Source organism: Centroberyx gerrardi, chromosome 22 (assembly GCF_048128805.1).
Source record: "Centroberyx gerrardi isolate f3 chromosome 22, fCenGer3.hap1.cur.20231027, whole genome shotgun sequence".
In the NCBI taxonomy this organism is placed as follows: Eukaryota; Metazoa; Chordata; class Actinopteri; order Beryciformes; family Berycidae; genus Centroberyx; species Centroberyx gerrardi.
In genome coordinates this window covers 665,569-680,568 of record NC_136018.1, presented here as the reverse complement: position 1 = coordinate 680,568, position 15,000 = coordinate 665,569, and the positions used below count along the sequence as shown (strand labels likewise).

General features: G+C 43.1%; 1 protein-coding gene across 1 annotated transcript in view; it reads left to right on the top strand.

The window, feature by feature from the left end:
* The window catches only part of LOC139933328 (5'-AMP-activated protein kinase subunit gamma-2-like), a 24,963-nt gene that overhangs the window by 8,752 nt on the left and 1,211 nt on the right, over positions 1-15,000 (top strand). The window contains exons 2-3 of the mRNA XM_078291513.1: positions 10,764-10,832; positions 14,838-15,000. The exon at positions 14,838-15,000 is cut by the window's right edge and continues 40 nt beyond it. Of these exons, the coding sequence (XP_078147639.1) occupies positions 10,764-10,832; positions 14,838-15,000 (232 nt within the window). The remainder of the gene's footprint in view (positions 1-10,763; positions 10,833-14,837) is intronic.

Genomic DNA, 15,000 nt, shown 5'->3' with positions numbered 1-15,000 from the left:
GGACAGAGTTTGAACCTGTCATCCTTGTCTGTCTCTTCTTCTGTGGTGTTCATACCAGTTAAGAACACATGAAGAAGAAGTAGCTGAATACGAGCATCAGTCCAGACTTTGTTTTGTTCTGCTATGTTTTCCGTCTCCCTCTACCCATAATCCCTTGTGTTTCGGGGCCGCAGTTCTCTTGTTAGAGGACTGAGACTCTCGCTGCCGTTATTTGGTGCCACCAGAGGTCAAAGGTCATCGTTCACCTGGACAAACCAACCAACTGAAGGAGGAAACACTGCAGAGTTCAGATGAACCGCTGTGATCGCAGCCTCCTTCTCATCTTCACCTTCATCTAATTTAATCTAAATATTAATATTGTGATTACAGCGTGAAAACGTGAACAGCTGCAGTGTAATGATTGACAGCTCTGCCTCATAAAGCCGCTATCAGTCCTCAATCTGACCTGAGACCAGCATCCAGACACCCACACACCCCACCCATCACGTGTGTGTGTGTGTGTGTGTGTGTGTGTGTGTGTGTGACAGAGGATTAAGAGCAAAGTGATGGCAGCTGTGTTTGGGTTTAGTTTTCTACTTTAATCTACTTTAATCTGTGTGTCGTCCAACAAACAGCCGGATCCACGAAGGACAGTCATGTGTGTGTGTGTGTGGCATGTCTAGACACAATAGAATAGAATATAATAGAATTGAATAAAATAGAATAGAATAGAACATAATAGAATAAAATAGAATAGAATATAATAGAATAGAGTAGAATAGAATAGAATAGAATAGAATAGAATAGAATAGAATAGAATGCAATAGAATAGAATAGAATGGAATAGATCTGATATGTAAGCATGTGACTGTCACATGTATGCATGTCTATGGGTATGCTTGTGTGTGTGTGTGTGTGTGTGTGTGTTTGTTTGTGTGTGTGTGTGTGTGTGTTTGTTTGTGTGTGTGTGTGTGTGTGTTTGTTTGTGTGTGTGTGTGTGTGTGTGAATGACATGCTGCAGTAAGTGGGTCACTGAAAGCTGAGACCCCAAAAGACGGTGTTTTTTGTGACGACAGGGCGCCTCCTGATGACCTCACCGGGGGTCAGGGGTCACGGTGAGGGTTCATCTGTCTGTAACCGTAGAAACCGGGTCGTGACCTGCAGCGGTCAGGGCTGTACAGTACGGATCTGAGCTGCGTTCAACACACTGGTAGGAGACAACAACACTCTTTCATTATGTTAGTTATTACCTAAGGTTAGCTAGCTAACTAGCCAGCAAACACACTGATGTTAATGTGAACATGCTAACGCTAGCTGCTACTAGCTACGTTAGCTAGTGTGCTAATCAGATGTGTTAACAACAAGACAGTGATGTTAGCTGACCAGATACTATGGTTAGCTAGCTAACAAGCTGACATTATCTAAACACTAAATCAATCAGATGGATCAGTGATGAAATGATCAGTTCAGTCAGAAACAGACAGAAATTAACCGTCTGTTCAATTCTGTTGAGACGACAGAAACACAGTCAGCTGTTCAGAGCTGAGGACCTCCAAGATGGCCGCCAGAGGGGGGTGACATCACCTGGAAGCCTCTAGATGTCAAGTGATATGTAAAGGCATTGACTTGCTGACTGGTGCTGCTTCTCTTTAATCTTTAAACTGCATGTGTGGTAAACTAGCTTATCATGCACACACACACATGCACACACACATATACACAGTGCAGGGGAAGGGGAAGTAAGGTTGATATATGGACAGGCTGAGAGAGAGAGAGAGAGAGAGAGAGAGAGAGAGATCAAGAGAGGGGAGGAGAAAGAGAGAGAGGGAGGGGAGAGAGAGTGATAGAGAGAGACCGACAGAAACAGAAGTGTGAGTGTGTGACACACACAGAGAGAGAGAGAGAGAGAGAGAGAGAGAGACTAAAGTGTGTGTTTGGTGTGTTTGAGCCAAGAAGGATTTATTGGAGTATCAATCACTGCAGCTCTGGACCTGAAGAGGGAAAGGAAAGGTACAGTCTTAAGTGTGTGTGTGTGTGTGTGTGTGTGTGTGTGTGTGTGTGTGTGTGTGTGTGTGTGTAGCAGTACTTTGTTCCCATGTCTCTGCTGTGTTTTGTCTGTCTTGTGTCTGTGTGTCTGTTTTCCTTCTCATCTGTTCTAACTTGATTTGAAAGCGGTCAGTTGATCCTCAGTGGAAAACGCGGCACAGACTTTACACACTTTTTAATTTATAGACTTTAGACAGCGGGTCGTTTCAGCCAAGCAATCCGATTGGTCGAAGACTCTTCCAAACATTGCTACTGATAACTCAAGCTGTGATTTATCTAACAGGAAAACAGAGTAATGCTGATTGTTGAACTGCTGCTAATAATAACAATAATAATAATAATAATGAATTTTATTTATATAGCACACTTTAAAATACAACAAAATCTCAAGGTGCTTCACAGGAGATAGAGTAAATGTACAATCATAGTACAAATTTAAAACTGATCAATAACACAAAAATCATGCGATTGTAAATAAGAGTTGAAATCAGTTGAATAAAATTGGAGACCCAAGACCCCGAGACTCAAAATTCAATATATCACAATATAAAAATGTGTCAGTCCGTATGTTGTGTCAGGAACATGAATGGTGATATCAGCTCCATGTTATTCTGCTGTCAGGAACATGAATGGTGATATCAGCTCCATGTTATTCTGCTGTCAGGAACATGAATGGTGATATCAGCTCCATGTTATTCTGCTGTCAGGAACATGAATGGTGATATCAGCTCCATGTTATTCTGCTGTCAGGAACATGAATGGTGATATCAGCTCCATGTTATTCTGCTGTAGTAATCACTAATGAGACTCTTGACCATCACAGTTTCACAAGCTCTCCATCCAAATTATATTATTGTCACTTTGTAATGACATTTTTAAATTGTTGTTTACATTCTAGCAGCCAATGGCATCGCTGGAAAGATTTGAGTCTCAGAAATAAACAGAATTCTGCACAGTCAGACTTTGTTGTCACTGAACTTTTATTGATCACATCGTATCCTGGTTGTATTGATCCTGAACCTCAGATCACGTATCTAATCAGATCAGGTGGTTATTGCAGGATCACAGGAATATTTGTTCCATCTGCTGTCAGGCTGCTGTGACCTCTGACCTTTCACCTCCTTGCCACTGGTTGCTTGTCATGCTGCTGATCTGTAAGTTGAAGCTGATTCTACTGTTGACCTCAGCAGAAATGGATTTGCATAATAATCACATGAATGACTCAAACGTAAAATGTAAAATGTAATACAAGATAAATCTATGAAGGAGGACTTCTACAACAGCTACCACTGTTTGTTTGTTTGTTTGTTTGTTTATTTATTTAAGCTTTATTTTGCCAGGAAGTCCCATTAGGAACCGATTTCTCTTTTTCTCTCTTTTTCACAAGCAGCACCCAAGTGACACATAAAACAATGAAATTAAAACATGAAATACAAATAAAAGTAACACAACATACTGTAGTATTGAACTGTAGTGTAGTATATCACAAATTTCCCCTAGAGCATCAATAAAGTGCAATCTTATCTTATCTTATCTTATCTTATCTTATGATAAATATTTGTTACAGCCTGAAACCAGAACAGCTTTCAGTGACATGATGATGAATTTCACTGTATACTTCTGTCTGTCACATGCTGTCAGACACATCAGAAAAATTAATTTCCTATTGGAAATTTCACATTCAAAGTCGGAATATCTGAGAAAATTTTGCTATTTGATTTTCTGAGTTATGACGTAATGACGACCTCAGCATGATGGAAAAATCGAGTTTTGTTTCAGTCAACAGTGAGAAAACATGCAGCTTTATCACAGGTTTGTAGTTTATCAGACTAACCATCATAACATTTAAACAGTTTGTTAAATCAGCTGGTCCAGCTGCAGGCGGCCATGTTGGTTATCGTTTGTCTTCCAGGTTTAATTTTCGGACTAAATCTCATCTGAACGCATCATCGCTGTTCAGAGCTGACATTTTACTTATTTATCCAAAAGAATATCTCAATATCTCACTGCTGATCATCTGTGTAAGAGTGTGAGTGTCTCCTGCTGTCCGGGCTGAGGCTCCACGGGGTTCAACAGTGAGAGTTTAGTAACGTCTGCGTCTTCCGGGGTGAAAGACAAAAATAAAGCTTCATCTTGTACTTATGGACGTCTCTGGTCCATAATGTTGATATTTACAGCTGTGTATGTATTGTGTAAACATGTAATAATGTGTTTACCGCTCAGTCTGAAACTGAACACAGCAGACCGGATCCTGACGAGACGCTGGAGCTTCAGTTCCTGGACTTCAAGCAGCCAACAGGAAGGAGGTCAGAGGTCAGAGGTCACAATGTTCCTGTGACATTAAAGTGATCATGAAAGATAATGCAGGTAAATACTTGGAGCGGGCCAGTAGTTGTGAACTTATATTAAAGTTTTAAAGCGGCCATTTTGGGTCGTGACCTCTAGTTTGGGAAGCAGAGTCAGAGGTTAAAGATGTTTAGAGTCTCTCTGCTGTAAGAACAGTTACACAGACGGGACTGTGTGTGTGTGTGTGTGTGTGTGTGTGTGTGTGTGTGCGTGTGTGTGTGTATATGTGAGAGAGAGAGAGAGAGAGAGAGAGAAGGTCTCTCATTCCCTCTGAGTGTGCTGTATTTTCTGTTATTGATGGTGATTGGTTTAGTTACTGTTGACTGATTGCATCAATCAGTCAAATCCTTCCTGTTATCAGAGAGAGAGAGAGAGAAAGACTTGTGATGTTCCTTAATGAAACACCTCCCAACAAAACAAGAAAAAGTAACTAAAAACACATGAAATACTCACCAACAACAACAACACACACACACACACATACACAAAACACACCAACAATAATCTACACTGCCAATGAAAGAAACAAAGAAACAAAGAAAGAAAAAGGATGAGAGTAGATGAAGCTCCTGGTCTGCAGCTGCAGGAAGATCCAGAATCTGAAATATATAAGAAGAGCAGATGGAGGGAAGTAAACACACTGCAGCCAAGAAAAGAAACACAACCAGACTGAAAGACAAGTGGAGGAAAAAAGAAGGAGAAGAAGAAATAGCTTTGATTCCTGATTTCATTTGATTTTGAATTTGTTGACTTTGCTTTGACAAGAAGTTTTTCTGTCTTTCATGTCGACAAAGCAGCTGAGCTGAACTGAACTGAACTGAACTGGACTGAACTGGACTGGACTGAACTGAACTGGACTGGACTGGACTGGACTGGACTGGACTGGACTGGACTAGACTGAACTGAACTGGACTGAACTAAACTGGACTGAGAGAGAAAAAGAGATTTGATAAGTCAGGAAGTGCAGAAACACTCAGATCTGAACAAAAGGAAGAGAGTTAATCCAAGATCACATGACACACTGGACATCACACACCACCAGTTTGAGTGTGTGTGTGTGTGTGTGTGTGTGTGTGTGTGTGTGTGTGTGCTTGTATGTCTGTGTGAAAATCAGTGTGTATTCATGTATGCATGTATGAATAAGTGTGCAAGTAAATGAGTGAGTGTGTCAGTGTGTGTTTGTGTGTGTGTGTGTGTGTGTGTGTGTGTGTGTGGGCGGCGTTGATGCGAGCTCACACTACTCTCGGTCCAGATTGGAGCTGTCAGTTTCCCATGGCAACCAGAAATATGATATTCACGTTGAAACATTATTATGATCCTCTGACTCAGATATTCAAAAAAAAAAAAAAAAAAAAAACCTTCCCATCCCTCCGTTCTCTTCCTCCGCTCAGTCTCTCGTTCTGCTACACCGACACGAAGACGACAGGAAGGAAAGCAAATGATTCTCTCCGTCTCTTTCCCTTCGTCGCTCCAGGGTCAGCTGTCAGGCTGCTGTGACCTCTGACCCTTCACCTCCTTACTGCTGGTTGCTTCTAATGTTGCTGATCTAGGAATTGAAGCAAATGGTGCGTTCAGGTGTTATCAGATATATCGGGAAAACTGAATCTCCTACTTGGAAATTTCACACGAACGATGAAGTCGGAAAACTTTGCCGCCTCAGTTTCTGAATAATGTGACCTTTGACCTTCTGAACAAGGCAGAAAAGTTTTGTCAGTCAACAGTAAGAAAACTCACTCGTTCGTCTAATTATCTTGCTAAGCTGCAGGGCGGCCATGTTTGTTTATCGTTTGTCTTCTGGGTTTGACTTTCTGACGAAATAGCACGTGAACGCGATGCGGCCGCCCGGGACGTCCCGGATGTCGGACCGATGTCAGATGTGACCTCATTTGGTCCGTCAAACCTTGTCATCCAATAAGGAAGAAGACAGAAAGAGGGAGCTACTCACTGAACTGTTGGACCAAGCCAGACGGTTTCTCTGCAGTTTGTCTCTGAAGCTCCACATGTTTTATGTTACAGTGTATTACTGTGTACTGCCATGTGTTACAGCATATTACAGGGTATTACAGTGTTTTGCAGGTGTATTACAGCAGTGATTCTCAACCTTTCTCATATTAAGGACCGCTAATTTAGTCCACATTAGAGCCACAGACCCCCATTTGATGAGATTTTGTCTCTCGGACCCAAATCTAAGATCATTTTATTGTCAGATTTGATTTTGTCCAGAACTCCATGACTGTCTGTGTTGCAGGTAGAGAGATAACAGAGAAACTGATCAGAACAGTCATTCTTCTACATCTTCTAACTGTGTTCACTTCTTGTAAATGAAATAATGCTGAAGTTTAACAATTCATCAGTTTGCTGGGGACCCCCTGGAACCCCCTCAAGGACCCCTGGTGGTCCCCGGACCCCACGTTGAGAACCACTGTATTACAGTACATTGCAGTATTATACAGTGTATAACAGTGTCTTGTTTGTTGCAGTGGTTTGCAGTGTAATCACATACAGCAGTGATTCTCAACCTTTTTCACATCAAGGACCCTAATCTAGTCCACATTAGAGCCTCAGACCCCCATCTGATGAGATTTTGTCTCCCGGACCCAAATCTGAGAATATTTTTATTGTCAGATATGATTTTGTCCAGAACTCCATGACTGTCTGTGTTGTAGAGAGATAACACAGAAACTATGATCAAAACAGTCGTGCCTTTGCTGTGGCCCCCCTGGAACCCCCTCGAGGACCCCTGGTGGTCCCCGGACCCCGCGTTGAGAACCGCTGACCCACAGTGTGTTGCAGTGTGTGTCTTCCTCCTCGCTGCATGTCGTTTTCCTCAGTTGTTGTTGTGTGAGTTTCCCTCCGTCTCTTCGGTGGAGTTTGCGTCTCGTTTGATGCGGTGTGATTTCTGCTTCTTGCCGAGTCACTTTCGGTCGATCTGATGCATAATAATGAGCCGGGGGGTGGGGGGGGTGGGGGGGGTGGGGGGTGGGGGGGGTGGGGGGTGGTGGACACATTCCAAACCTTTTACTTCAGACCCGCTCGGTCGATGGGACCGGGTCCATCTCCTCTGGGTTTCCTCTGTGTGTTGAGGTGTGAGTCTGCTGGTGGACCACGGACAGACTGGTCTGTGTGTAAGTCTAACCTTCATATACCTGTTTCTGTAGGATAGGATAGAATAGAACAGAACAGAATAGAATAGAATAGAAGAGAATAGAACAGAACAGAATAGAATAGAATAGAATGGAATAGAATGGAATCCTTTAGTGATTCAGATTCAGATTCAGAAAGAGCTTTACTGGCAGGAGTCCAGTAGTACTGAGCGTTGCCAAAGCATATTACAATACTACAGGATAAAATGAGGTACAAATATAGATGAATATAGGAATTACAGGAAATATATGAATTCAAATTAAAATATAGGAGTTCTGTATGTTAAATATGATTCTATGCAGTCTATGATTCTATGATTTAGTGATTTTGCAGACTGGTTTCCAAACATATGAAGAATTTCGTGGATGTGACACTGACAAAATGTTTCTCACTAAATTAAACCAAACGATGGGACTTTTTAAAGGACAGTAGTCTTTGTCACTTTATTTTGTCGTTTCTAATGTTTCCAGTGAAAAGAATCTAGTTTGAACTCTGACCTCTCTCCTTTTAGAATCACATGGAAAAGATCACAGCTAACAACGTTCTCTGTTCTAAAGAGGAACTCAGGAACTTTTACTCTGATGACTTTTTAAATCACACACTTTTTACTTTTACTGAAGGAGATTTTTACACCAGAACTTTTACTTCTACTGCAGTAAAATATCAGCAAAGTAACAGAACTTCTACTGCAGTAGGACATTGTAGTACAGACAGACAGTCAGACAGACAGTCAGACAGACAGTCAGACAGAGAGACAGACAGACAGACAGACAGACAGACAGACAGTCAGACAGACAGACAGGCAGACAGGCAGACAGTCAGACAGACAGACAGGCAGACAGGCAGACAGACAGACAGACAGACAGACAGACAGACAGACAGACAGACAGTCAGACAGACAGACAGGCAGACAGGCAGACAGACAGACAGACAGACAGTCAGACAGGCAGACAGGCAGACAGGCAGACAGACAGACAGACAGACAGGCAGACAGGCAGACAGACAGACAGACAGACAGACAGACAGACAGGCAGACAGGCAGACAGTCAGACAGAGAGACAGACAGACAGACAGACAGACAGACAGTCAGACAGACAGATCTTCTCAGAGCGTTGGGTTTCAGCTGCTCCTCATCTTGTCCGTTCAGCAGATGTTTCCTGATAATCTGAGACTACCTCCATGTTTACCCCCCAAACTCTCCCATGATGCACCAGGAGAAGAGGGTCCACCTCAGCAGATCTCTGTGTTTACCCCCCAAACTCTCCCATGATGCACCGGGGTAGGAGGCTCCACCTCAGCAGATCTCTGTTTACCCTCCCAGGCGCTGCCGAGTCATGGATCATAGGATCTGGTTTTCTAAACTGAAGGTCGGGACCAAAACAGGGCCGCGGGGCTTCATCTGCTGGGTCAGCGGTCAGCCGTGACCGGGGGGGGGGGGCGGGGGGGGGTTAAAGGGGCAATAAGTACAGCTTTTGTCCCACCTCACTAACAGACCATAATATATCTGCAACATCCAACACAACATCCCAAACAGCAACAACCTCCGCACAGTTTGTTAGTGAAGCAGTTTATTCAAGATTTTCAATTGCTACTGATAAAGATAGCGTGTATATAAAAATTAACAAACCGCTGCTCATTTATTTAAATAAAAAGTAATGTGAGACAAGAAGCAGCTGGTGGCAGAAGGTCTTGAATTCAGCAGCATGACGTAGCTCCCATCATGCATCTCTTCTCTTGTCTCAGTCAGACATATTACAGTTCTGCTCATCAGTGTGGCGGCCCGGCGGAGCAGCAGCTGACCTCACCGCAAGGCTAAATGTTACACTGTTACCATGGCAACGTCTGTAGAGTTCCCCATCAATGGTGGAGTGATATTACGTAACAGCGATGAGGCATTTTTCATTTGAGCACGGCTCGGTGTGCTGTGATGCCGATTTGAGGCACAGTTAGAACGCTTGCTTGACCAATCAGATCGCGCTGTTGGAACTACCCACAGTGCTGCTGGGTTTCTATCCGAACATTAATTGCAGTTAATTGTATTCACCTTGCCTCCGCAGGTGTAAAATATTCCCTGATTAGAAGGACCAGGACTGAGAACCTCTGCTCTACAGCACCGTGCTCCAGTGGTTCTACACAGAACCTGAACGCTGCTGTAAAGAACTTTTTAACAACGTTTGAAATGTTCCAAACCAAGAGCTCTTTGTGTCACTGTGTTTAAGTCCCAGGACAACAGACTGCATTAACTCAGTTACACATATGATTTGGGTTGGTGAGTGTCAGAGGTTTGACCAAGTCAACTTGCTCGAGTCCCAAGTCAGTCTCAAGTCTGGAGACACAAGTCTTAAATCAAGTCTCAAGTCTAAATGTATATTACCAAGTCCAGTCCAAGTCATTAATGTCAAGTCTCAAGTCTAAATGTAGAACAGCAAGTCAAGTCAGAACAAATCAAGAGTCCAGTATCAATTTAATATCTTAAAGAAAACTAAATATCTAGGACTTTTCAATGCAATATGGTTTTAATAGGATAAAAACTTGGTAAGAGCATCATGACTTTGATTTCTATAATCAGTTTCAACTTCAATAAATTCAATCATTCCATACAAATTCAGAAAACAGAATTTAAATTCAGTCGTCCGCTGGAACAAATCTCATCACTTTCAATCTAAGTCATTTACACAAACACAAGATCTCAAGTCAAGACTTTAGAAACCTTTTCAAGTCATCAAAGTACAAGTCAGAGTCAAGTCCCAAGTCACCAGAACCCAAGTCAAGTCAAGTCTCAAGCAGTTAAAACTGAGACTTGAGTCTAAATTTATGTAATCTAATGATATTATATGACATGAAAACACTATCAAATAGAGTATTGTTCTGGAAACACTCTGTGCAGCAGTAGAGACTTGTGGCCTACCTGTGGACTATGATGGAAACCAGTGTGGGACATTTTTATGTTTTGTTTTGTTTTTTTAAATGTGTGTTTTAAATTTGTCAAAGAAAAACAAAGAGAAAATAAATGATGCATGTCCTTTGTGCTGGATGTCAAGTCAGCAGGATTACATTTACATTTAGCACCAGTGGTTGTCAACACACACACACACACACACACACACACACACACACACACACTTCAGTGTAAATGTGTAGTACTAAGCATTTATATTGAAACTAGCACTTAAGAAATCTCTCTCTCCCTCTCTCTCTCTCCCTCTCTCTCTCTCTCTCTCTCTCTCTCTCTCTCTCTCTCTCTCCAGGACCTCAGTTCGTTTGCCATGCCCTTCCTGGAGGGAGACCCAGGTGATGCAGAGAAGGACGGCAGGAAGGTAGATGAAAGCTTCAGCTTCACTGATTCAACTTTAACTTTATTGAAAACACATCAGATACATTGTACATAAAAGCTTCCATGAACATGAAATACATCCCACCCCAAAGCATCACAACCAGCACGACCATCAACCTCATCATTAGTGCAAAACCTAAAGCTCGTCATGGAGCATCATCATCAACTGGCAGTTTAACAGGTTGGTTATAATCTCCTGTGTCAGAAACAGGTCCAGCTCTGTACTCTGTACAAAACGCCCCTCCAAGCTCCGCTAATGCTCTTAAAGCTGCAATAAGCAGAATTTCCTGCCCACTAGAGGGCGACAGAAACAGCAACACATTAGTAAATAAACTCAGAGCAAAGCCACTGCACTACGGAGGCCTGCCAAGGACAAACCTAGCTAACAGCTAAGCTAAGTGTCACCAGTTACCAGTCTCACTTTGACAGATCTTTGTCCTGCTGAAGGTCACATGTCCCATAATGACAGAGGGAGGTAACAAGTTCACTAGTTTAACAAGTTCACTAGTTTAACAAGTTCACTAGTTTAACAAGTTCACTAGTTTAACAAGTTTACTAGCTTAACAAATTTACTAGTTTAACAAGTTCACTAGGTTAACAAGTTCACTAGTTTAACAAGTTCACTAGTTTAACAAGTTCACTAGCTTAACAAGTTCACTAGTTTAAAGTCGAGATGAAATGAAAAATGCATTTTTAACCCTTTTAGATCACATCCCCGGTCATATTGTGCACCTATTTAACAATATATGCCAGAAAAAAATGTAAAAAATCTTTCTTTGTATTCTTATATCAAAATCCAATCATGTTTTCTTCCTGTAAAACAAAATATGCCGTGTGCTTACGTAAGCATGAACCAACCAATTTCAACCAATAATATCATGACATCCACCCATCAATCAATCTTCAACCTCTAGCGAGCCACACCGGTCATATAAAACCAAACTTCACCGTTTCTGGGTCGTAGCTGACAGAGCAATATGGAGAGAGACAGGAAGAGATGTGTGTTTGGATATCAGTGGGCAAAAACTTTGTTTTCATTTCCAAAACAATGTCGGTGAGGTCTGATTCATTCATCTCTACCTTGTCCTCCTCCTGATCTAACACCAGGTGAGGGAGGTGTGTGTGGAGCCGACAGTCCTCTGTAGCTCCGTATCGCGCTAAACTCTAAGCCCCGCCCACTGTTTAGCGGTCCAATCAAATGCGAAGGATTTGATTTAAATCCCTCTTGTAACTGTACACCGCTCAAATATTCAGTTTCACTGGGAAATATGTCACAGTACAGAAGCTAAAGACGCTCTAACTTCCATTTCAGTGGGACTTTAACAAGTTCACTAGTTTAACAAGTTTATTCGCTCGCTTCATCGATTCCTCCATTATGAGAATGTTTTTCAGGGATGGGAGGGGGAGAGCGCCGCTTTTAAACATCGAGGAGACAAGCTAGTTTTTAAAAAATGAAAAGCTGCTGAATGGAGCGGGAGGAGCTTCGTTCAGGAGCGGAGTCTGAGAAGAGGAGAAAACAGCAACACAGCTGGATGTTGGTTTATATCATTTTATACAACAGCTAGTTCTGGTCGAGCAATTTGATTGGACAAGAGGCATTCCATGAGTGCTGATGTACAGTATAACAGCACTGGGACGCTGTGCTGTACGTATCACTCCGCTTCACAGCTGTTCTGATGTAACCTTGATCAGGTGCGGTCACACAGTGTTTTCTGTGTGGAGAAAGCTCTGCCTGGAGCTTCTTGTGAGGAGAAATAAAAAGCGGATCACGACAACGTCATCTGACGTTAGCTGAGTAGCTGCTAGCTAACCAGCTGGTTAGCACTGCTAGCAGACAATACAGTGTTGTGCAACAAACAAATACTTACCAGATATTCCCAGTACACGTCCACACAAAACTCTAACTTCATTCGCACCTTGTAGCGACAGCGCAAATATGGAAACATTTGACCTTAATTATGTCGGCCGAGGCGGAAGATTGGGAAGAAAGTAAGCTGAAATCGTCTGTGCTAACCTCAAAGTAGCTAGCTTAGCTAGCCTGCAGTCAGGAAACAGTTTACCTGTTGCTTGGCAACACTTGGTAGCTGAATCCTGAGGGAACTGTTTTTGTTGGCGGAGACAAATAACAGACAAAAATCATCTGTTGTCTCAAATTACCATTACTTGATGAATAGCTTTGTTTATACAACTGTTGTATAAAAGCAATATCACACTCGAGGTCATGCTGTTGGACTGTATATCAGCACGGCTGGGATTATCTACGACCCAATCACAGCTGTGCTGATACACAGTACAACAGCACTCCCTCTTGTGTGATATTGCTTAAATGTCTCAGTGAAATCTCCACACAGCGACATCAGCTTCAGGATTGGTTAGAAGGTCTGATATCACTCATTGCAGGTTTATTGTGCTGATTATTCACCTGTGTTGCACTGAAAGAGCCATGAAGTGTCATGCAGAGCGAGATTTGCTTCTGTGTTTTGACGTATCTCTGAAAGAAGAAGAAGTCAGCTGTCAGGTTACTCTGAGAGGTGGAAATGAGTCTTAATCTGTAACAGGTTGAACAGGTTGAGGCATGGCAGGAGTAATGCAGCTGGTCGCACACTGATGACATCAGCACCATCAGCACCATCAGCACCATCAGCACCATCAGCGCCATCAGCGCCATCAGCACCTGCTGAGTCAACAGGATTAAATCACACACAGTTGATAGCATATGTAATAGCTCATTTCCCTCTCTGCCATTCGCTTGATCTCTCTGCATGTCCAATAAGTGTGTGTGTGTTCGTGTGTATGTGTGTGCGCGCGCGTGTGTGTGTGTGTGTGTGTGTGTGTGTGTGTGTGTGTGTGTGTGTGTGTGTGTATTGACAGTACAGGGGATCAGGAGTCAGCCAGCTCTTATCAGCAGCCAAAAACAGGAAGAACAACCACAGACAGCAAAACCACTCATCTCCAACCTCTCTCCTTCTCTCTTTCTCTCTCTCTCTCTCCTTCTCTCTCTCTCTCTCTCTGTGTGACCTTGCTATTTTCTCTCCTCCTCTCCTCGCTTCCACTTTATTCCACTGCACCGCTGCCATACGACCCCAGATCTTTTTTTGCAAACACACAGTATGGTTTGTTTTATCCTCACGTAGGTGCCAGGCGGGTGGGGTTTGCTGCAGTACGCGTACCAGAGGGTTTAGACTTACAATCCAGAAAGTCTATTTCATCCAGGTTTCTGTGATCGCCGGCTTACCTGCTGCTGCCTGCAGTGTCCTGATGTGGTAAACCCCACCCACCTGGTGCTTAAAGAAGACTAAAACGAACGCTAAGATTTTTTTCCAAACTAAGAGTGTTGATCCAAAGGGAGAGAGAGAGAGAGAGAGTGTGCATGTGTGTGTGTGTGTGTGTGTGTGGGTGGGTGGGTGGGTGGGTGGGAGGAGGGGGGGGCAGTGTGTATTGTGATTTCTGAGTCATGTTGGCATGGTAACATTCTGGGTGATTGAACAGGGGGCAATTATCACATTTTTAGCTTTGTTGTAGCGTTTCTGTTGTGTTGTGCTTTGTGAATTCTCCTTTATAAGCGATACAATGTTTGAATGAATTTAATGAATTTATTAAAACAGTTTAGATTCCAGAGAACAGGCTGAGTGCAGCGCTCGCTTACTGTTTCACTATGAAGAGTTCATTTCCAAAATATGGAATATTATTTCTGAACCTCATTATTCAAGAACTGTAAAATCTAGAGGATTTCTGTTAAAGTGTCTTTTTAAGCTGAAATTAGAGAAACTTCAGTGATTTCCACAGAGAAACTGGTTCACAGCAGAGAGGATGTGGATAAGAATACAACAAACAGAATCAAACATATTGAACAACAGCCATCATAACTCAGATTAGCTGACAGTGCAGAATGATGATCTATCCACTCTGTGATCGAGCGTCAAGCTGCCCTCGAGCAAGGCACCGAACCCCGGCCGGTCCTGTTGTGACGCCTCCTGCCGTCCCGCAGGGCGAGGGGGGGGCGCTGTGCCGCTCCGCCAGCCCCACCAGGAGCTTCTTCCAGCGGGGGCCGTTCAGCAGCCGGCCCTCCAGCCCCAAGTCGGCTCCGCCCAGAACCTCCGGCACCAGACTGAGTCCCGGCTCGCCCAAAACCATCTTCCCCTACCCGGCCT